This window comes from Pelophylax lessonae (genome assembly GCF_965119305.1).
Source record: "Pelophylax lessonae genome assembly, chromosome: 7".
Taxonomy (NCBI): domain Eukaryota; kingdom Metazoa; phylum Chordata; class Amphibia; order Anura; family Ranidae; genus Pelophylax; species Pelophylax lessonae.
In genome coordinates, this window is record NC_138774.1 from 287,209,146 (window position 1) to 287,217,385 (window position 8,240).

At 45.4% G+C, this 8,240-nt stretch overlaps 1 protein-coding gene across 1 annotated transcript in view; it reads left to right on the plus strand.

Annotated features, from left to right (window-relative positions):
• SLC25A53 (solute carrier family 25 member 53) overlaps window positions 1-6,208 on the plus strand; it is a 7,131-nt gene extending 923 nt beyond the window's left edge. The window contains exon 2 of the mRNA XM_082264570.1: window positions 5,042-6,208. Within this exon, the coding sequence (XP_082120696.1) occupies window positions 5,258-6,118 (861 nt within the window). The 5' untranslated portion in view covers window positions 5,042-5,257 and the 3' untranslated portion in view covers window positions 6,119-6,208. The remainder of the gene's footprint in view (window positions 1-5,041) is intronic.
• Window positions 6,209-8,240: the final 2,032 nt, after the last annotated feature.

Here is an 8,240-nt window from a genome sequence, read left to right on the forward strand (position 1 = left end):
GTGCGGAATTTCTGTTATGGGGTTGGAGGAAGTACAAAGGTGCGGACCTTCTGTTATGGGGTTGGAGGAAGTACGAAGGTGCGGACCTTCTGTTATGGGGTTGGAGGAAGTACGAAGGTGCGGACCTTCTGTTATGGGGTTGGAGGAAGTACGAAGGTGCGGACCTTCTGTTATGGGGTTGGAGGAAGTACGAAGGTGCGGAATTTTTGTTATGGGGTTGGAGGAAGTACGAAGGTGCGGACCTTCTGTTATGGGGTTGGAGGAAGTACGAAGGTGCGGACCTTCTGTCATGGGGTTGGAGAAAGTATGGAGGTGCGGACCTTCTGTTATGGGGTTGGAGAAAGTATGGAGGTGCAGACATTCTGTTATGGGGTTGGAGGAAATATGGAAATGAGGACCTTGTGTTATGGGGTTGGAGGAAATTCAGAAGTTAGGACCTTCTGGTATGGGGTTAGAGGAAATACAGGGGTGTGGATCTTCTGTTATGGGGTTGGAGGAAATACAGAGGTACGGACCTTATGTTATTGGGTTGGAGGAAGTACGACGGTGTGGACCTTCTGTTATGGGGTTCGAGGAAATGGGGAGGTGCGGACCTTCTGTTATTGGGATCGAGGAAATAGGGAGGTGCAGACCTTCTGTTATGGGGTTCGAGGAAATAGGGAGGTGCGGACCTTCTGTTATGGGGTTGGAGGAAATACAGAGGTGTGGACCTTCTGTTATGGGGTTGGAGGAAATACAGAGGTGCGGACCTTCTGTTATGGGGTTGGAGGAAATACAGAGGTGCGGACCTTTTGTTATGGGGTTGGAGGAAATACAGAGGTGCGGACCTTCTATTATGGGGTTGGAGGAAGTATGAAGGTGCGGACCTTCTGTTATAGGGTTGGAGAAAGTATGGAGGTGCGGACCTTCTGTTATAGGGTTGGAGAAAGTATGGAGGTGCAGACATTCTGTTATGGGGTTGGAGGAAATATGGAAATGAGGACCTTGTGTTATGGGGTTGGAGGAAATACGGAAGTTAGGACCTTCTGGTATGGGGTTAGAGGAAATACGGGGGTATGGATCTTTTGTTATGGGGTTGGAGGAAATACAGAGGTGCGGACCTTCTGGTATGGGGTTGGAGGAAATACAGAGGTGCGGACCTTCTGGTATGGGGTTGGAGGAAATACAGAGGTGCGGACCTTCTGTTATGGGGTTGGAGGAAATACAGAAGTGCAGACCTTCTGTTATGGGGTTGGAAGAAATACAGAGGTGCGGACCTTCTGTTATGGGGTTGGAGAAAGTATGGAGGTGCAGACATTCTGTTATGGGGTTGGAGGAAATATGGAAATGAGGACCTTGTGTTATGGGGTTGGAGGAAATACGGAAGTTAGGACCTTCTGGTATGGGGTTAGAGGAAATACGGGGGTATGGATCTTTTGTTATGGGGTTGGAGGAAATACAGAGGTGCGGACCTTCTGGTATGGGGTTGGAGGAAATACAGAGGTGCGGACCTTCTGTTATGGGGTTGGAGGAAATACAGAAGTGCAGACCTTCTGTTATGGGGTTGGAGGAAATACAGAGGGGCGGACCTTCTGTTATGGGGTTGGAGGAAATACAGAAGTGCAGACCTTCTGTTATGGGGTTGGAAGAAATACAGAGGTGTGCGGACCTTCTGTTATGGGGTTGGAGGAAATACAAAGGTGCGGACCTTCTGTTATGGGGTTGGAGGAAATATAGAGGTGCGGACCTTCTGTTATGCGGTTGGAGGAAATACAAAGGTGCGAACCTTCTGTTATGGGGTTGGAGGAAGTACGAAGGTGCGGACCTTCTGTTATGGGGTTGAAGGAAGTACAGAGGTGCGGATCTTCTGTTATGGGGGTTGAAGGAAGTACGGAGGTGGAGACCTTCTGTTATGAGGTTGGAGGAAGTATGGAGTTGCGGTCTTCCTTTTATGCGGAACCTTAAACCTTGGGTTTATGCTGCCCCCTAAAGGCGTAGGACACTAGGCAGAAAAAAGTTTGACACTGCTTTGGGATGGCCCAAGGGTCAAGAAGATATGGAGCTGTGTCCGTCAATGAACTAAAGAGAAAACTGTATTTTTGTCTTACCATAAAATCCATTTCTCTGATGTTAATTGAAGGACACAGCACCCACCCCTCTAGTGATTTGGGGGTTATGTTCTTCTGACACTGCTTGTTAAAAAACTGAAGAGCTAGAGCAGAAAGTGGGAGTATACCTCCTGGGACTGCCCCATGGGCGTAGTCAAACTTTTTTTCCGCCTAGTGTTATAATCCTATGGAGGGCAGCATAACCCAAGGGTCAAAGAAGATATGAAGCTGTGTCCGTCAATGAACATCAGAGAAAAGGATTTTACGGTAAGACAAAAATCCAGTTTTTTACTAGAAAATTACTTAGAACCCCCAAACATTATACGTTTGTTTTTTTTTAGCAGAAACCCTAGAGAATAAAATAGTGGTTGTTGCAATTTTTTTTGCCACATGGTATCTGTGCAGTGGTTTTTCAAAAAATAAAAATCCCAATAAGCGTATATTGATTAGTTTACATGAACATTATATCTTCTACAAACTATGGGATATATTTTTGGATTTTTTTTTTATACTAATAGCTTATAGATTTATAGTGGGACTGCGATACTGCGGCGGACAATCGGACACTAACTGAAATTTTTGACACTTTGTTGGGACAATAATACAGTGATCAGTGCTAAAAAAAATACGCACTGTCACTATACTAATGACACTGGCTTGCAAGGGGTTAGACGTTTAGGATGATCAAGGGGTTAACTGTGTGCCTAGCCAGTGTTCGTGTACAGTGCGTGATGCTTTTACGAATGGAAGTGATGTATTTTATTGCCTGCTTTGCAGGGACACAAAATCCATCACTTTCCCCCCTGTCACAATGGAGCTCTGCCTTGTTTTCTGTGTCTCTCCTTGTCGATCAGTGGGTGCCTGTGGACATCAATTAGCTGGCACCCACTGATCGGTTTATGCTGTGTCAAATCACAGCCGCGGCGCCGGCGGCACGTGCACACCCCCTACTAGGTATGTGATCCAGAGCAGATCGGCCGTCCTGCCACAGTATATGTATGCTGGGTGGTCCCCAAGCGGTTAAAGAAACTTTAAAAAGTTCTGCATGGTCCTCCTAACCATCAAACACATCCCAGTGTTCCTGCCTGTACCTCAGCTCTGCTTCTTTCCTCGCAGCTCCCCAGCTGCTGTAGCCCTTCTGGACTCTCTCACAGATTCAGGCCTTAGCCTGTCCTGACCTGGACAGTATGGTGCAAGCCAGCAGGGCTCTCTTCACACAGTGACCTCCTTGGTTGGGTGGGGCACTGACCTCTACTTCTGATTCTAACATAAAGCCAGCACACACCTGTGCCATTAGCGTTCTTGTTTCCTGCAAAATCTGGCCTAGACCACCACTTTAAACAGTGGCAGAGGCTTGACCTGTCACACCACCAATGGACTTATTGTAGCAAGGTTTCCCTGAGACCTAAAAATTATTTCAAGGGTTCCTCTAGGATAAAAAGGTTGGGAAAGGCTGCTATAAAGCTTTGAGGTGACGTCATCACGTATGCAGAGCCGCGAATGAGAGAGCGGTGTTTATTTAAGCCAACAACTTGCTGGAATGTTACATCATATATGTCTAATATTGACCTTCACAAGGTCATTGTAATCATCTACTTTTAAGCATCATATTGAATTTGATGGACTTCACTATGGGAGCTTTCTTATTCATTTATTTTCAAGTCCATATGGGATCCAATGCCTTGCTGTCAACACTTCCATCTGTGGTATCCACTAGGGATCAACCGATTATCGGTAAAGCCGATATATCGAGGGCCGATATGCACTGTCCCTGATATATATCGGAATCAGCCATATTGCAGATATTTGGGAAAGTGCTGGTACCAGAGTGATACCTGCAGCTAGAGTCATCACCCCAGTACCGGTGTCCATAGCCGATGGTCGGCTGTCTTGTAATGACAACCGATGCGACTGAGAAGCCACTCAGCTGTCATTACAAGGAGCAGGAAGGGAAGTTCCCCCCCCCCCTCCCGTCGCCTTCCGCGGCTTGTTTGGGTCTCCCGTCCCACCGGGAGACCTGGGCAACCAGCCTACACGGCCGCCAAAGACCTGATCAAAGCCGCATTTGGCTCTGATCGGGTCTCTGTGTAAAAACCCGGAAGTGATGTCATGACATCACTTCTGGGTACTCGGGGGCCAAAGTTAAAAAAAAATGACAGCATTCAAAACAGCCAAACTTGCCATTTTGAATGCTTTTAAGTGCAGAGGAGGGGTTTGGGGTCTTTTAGACCCCAGATCCCTCTACAAGAGTACATGTCAAGTGATAAAAATAAAAAAAATGTAAATATACGAAAATATCGGCCCATACCGATATGCAATGGCCAAAATATCGGTATCGGCAACGAAAAAACGTTATCGGTCGATCACTAGTATCCACCTGCCTGTTCGAGCTCATTTCACCATTATACCTTAAAATTTGTTAAGAGGCGTGTGTTGGAGGGTGTTGGGGTTGGCGATCCTTATTCTGGTCTTCGATTGCACTGTACTGTTTACTGAAGATTGGGCATATCACCATATTGGACTTTTTTGCACAATCTTTGCACTATTGGTTTGCACTGACTTCAGAATTATTTGTTATTCAATGTTTATATGTTGTTGCATTGATCTTATTTAGCGCACCTTAGTGCCGCTTTTTTATGTACTTATTATTGTTGAACTGGTATCACAGTTTTTTCTAGTGGCTTTTATTTTTTTTCTTCTGAGCGCAGATTTTTTACTTTATTTTGCTATAAAGCATGGTCCAATTTGTTTCCAATTTTGTTGGGGGGAGAAATATTCCTTCCTTATTTGCTTGGGGAGATACGCTTTGGTTTAGATACGCTTGGGTTTAGATACGCTTGGGTTTAGATACGCTTTGGCAAATGAAGTGAATTTAGCAATTGGGTTTGCATATACTTAAAAATTCTGGACAAATAGACACTAATATGTACACTTTTTGCTTTTCTTTTTTATAGTAACCATCACTGAAGCTGAAAGACGGTTATAGGGAACAAATACCTCTAAACTTTACTTCTCTCATTGTAACTGGACGCCTCATCATTAAAAACTATTCCTGGCTGGACCATGACATTTTTTTCAGCAGTAAAAAAATTGACATAAGGCAAATACGTTGCCAGCTTTGAACATCGACGCCAAACCTGTGTTGGTAATTGCCTGGAGTTCCAAAGACGATGGAGAACAGAACTGCCTCGAGATGGAGTTGTTGGAAGAACAGTGGCTATTTAATTGGGGCCTCCTCCACTTTCTTGTCTACGGTTCTCACCTTTCCGATTTACAAGACCATTTTCCGCCAGCAGCTTCACACCTCCACCATCCGGGTGGCCGTCAAGCAGCTGAAGAGAGAAGGTATGAAACAACTATTCCGAGGTCTGGCACCCCCACTCATGGCAAAGACTGTCCAAGGCACTCTGCTCTTTGGCACCCAAGGAAGTCTCCAGAATCTCCTCTTAGGGTTTAACATACCAGGAGCTATAACTCCAGCACTTTCTGGTTGCCTATCTGGGGCTATAGAAGCTGTCCTGCTTGTGCCATTCGAAAGGATGCAGAATATTTTGCAGGATGGGCGCAATACTGCTCGTTTTCCAAGTGCCGCAACAGTCTTGCAAGAGTTTCAGACTTATAATAACAACCAAAAGTTCTCATGTGGAATTTACAGAGGTTTCTCAATAATACTTGTCAGGAATGCCCTGGGTAGTGCCATTTTTCTTTCCTGTAGGGAGCCAATAAGAGACCTGCTAAGCCTTCAAGGACTTCCGAGTTGGGCGCCTTCTCTGGGATCTGGATCCTTCATTGGTGCTTTTACCTCTCTGGTGCTTTATCCGTTGTGTGTTTTAGTTGCGAATATGCAGGCAGAGGTGGGAAAAGATCTTCCCAGTGTAAGAGAAATTGCAAAGACAGTGTGGAAAAACTGTGGTGGGAGGGTTTCATTGCTGTACCGTGGTGCCTCTCTCATTATTGTCCGATCTTGCGTTACTTGGGGTGTCACCAATTCCATTCATGATACTCTCAGTAGACAGCATAGTCTCAAGTAAGAAGATAACTATGACCATAAATAAGCCATACAAAACCTCAGATGAATTTGAAGGACCTATAATTTCCTATGTTGAATACTGGACCACTGGACCAAAGGTCAGAAGTGTTTTAAAAGATTTCACTGCTGAACACTCCAAGCAGAACAAATATTGCACTAATCCAAAAGAAATGCCTTTCTGTAGCACAATTCTTATTTCCTTTGGTTTTAGATGTTCTCCTAAAATGTTTCTATGAGCAATTTCCACTAGATGACCACTTTTCTTAACCAGTTTTGTAGCAACCCACCAGTAGTTCAGGCTGCCTGTAGGGCAAGGAGTGGGTAATCTCATCTGATCGATCATTTCTCATATGTACAACGGGTGTTCAAAATTTTTCCGCACTTTTTTTATATTTAATAGAGATAAAAGAAAGTGTGGAAACTTTCTGAAGACCCCTCGTAGTCGAGTGAGGCTTTGCACGTACCTCCATCAGACGTAACATATGGTGTTTCAAGGGAATCTATACCTGGCCATATTGAGGAGTTGGACTGGTGTTAAGGACCTCAATGGTTTGGTTTCTGCCAAATGAGACCTTACAACCAAAAGGTCTCATGTTGCTTTGTACGGAGCTTGGGGAGATGGAGGATTTGATGCTTTGTGAGCTTAATTCTGAAGTTACATAGTTACAGGTTGAATAAAGACAATAGTCCATCCAGTTCAACCTGTGTAGGTGTGTGTGGCCGTAATCATCTCACATACCCCTGAATGTTCTGATCCTTGAGATGTACGTCCAAGAGTCTTTTGAAAGCCACCATACTTCCTGCAGAAACCACTTCTTGTGGTAGAGAATTCCACAATCTTGTAGCCCTGAAGTCCAGCTTTAAAATTTTTCAAACACTTTTTCTTTAGTTTTAGATAGAGTAGGGATTGGTTGGAAGGTCTGCTGGGTTTTTAATACTGTAAAGCCTTTCTAGACCTTTAATCCCTGGAGGAACCCTTTAAAAAAATGTTTAGGCCTTAGGGTACCCCTGCTAAAAATGATATGTGCTACTCACAGTATTTTAGTGTGATCAGTGCTGGGGTGTCTTCGTATGCTAGTGGTCAGTGCAGAAGGGCCCACATACATTGGTGGTCAGTGGAAGAAGGACCTCTTACATTTGTGGTCTGTGGAAGAAGACTCCACTTACATTTTCCATCAGTCAAACAAGGCACCCCTACATTGGCCACCAGTGAAAGAAAACCCCTCTGACAATGGTCACCAGTGGAAGAAGGGCCCGCTTATATTGCTGATCAGTGGTCTGTGGCTCCACTTACACTGACCACCAGTGAAAGAAAGCGCCTCTGCCAATGGTCACCAGATAATGATCAGTGGACTTTGGAAAAAGGCCCCTCCTACATTGATCACCATTGGGAGGAAGGCCCCATATTCATCGGTGGTCAGTGGAAGCAGGGACCCTTACATTTGTAGTCTGTGTAAAAGAAGGCCTCCCTTACCATGGCTGCCAGTGGGAGGAGGGCTTCACTTACACTGTTGGTCATTGAATAAGGGCCTCTTACATTAGTCCACCAGTGAAAGAATTCCCCATTATGTTGCCCAACAGTGAAAGAAGGCCCCCTATGTACTGGTCACCAAAAGCAGGAGAGCCCCACTTACATTGGTGGTGAATGGAAGAAGAGCCTCATATATTTGTGGTCTGTGGGAGAAGGCTCCACTTACATTATCCACCAGTCAACATAGCCCCCCTTACAAGCCCCTCCTACAATAATCACCGGTAGGAGTAAGGCCCCATTTACATCAGTGGTCAGTGGTAGCAGGGCTCCTTACATTTGTAGTCTGTGTGAAAGAAGGCCTCCCTTACCATAGCCAGCAGTGGGAGGTTAGCCTCACTTACACTGTTGGTCATTGAAAAAGGACTTCTTAGGAGGTGGAAGAAGGGCACCTTACATTGGTGGCCAGTGGAAGAAGGGCACCTTACATTGGTGGCCAGTGGAAAAAGGGCACCTTACATTGGTGGTCAGTGGGAGAAGGGCACCTTACATTGGTGGCCAGTGGAAGAATGTTCCTTACATTGGTGGCCAGCGGAAGAAGGGCACCTTACATTGGTGTTCAGTGGGAGAAGGGCACCTTACATTGGGGGTAAGT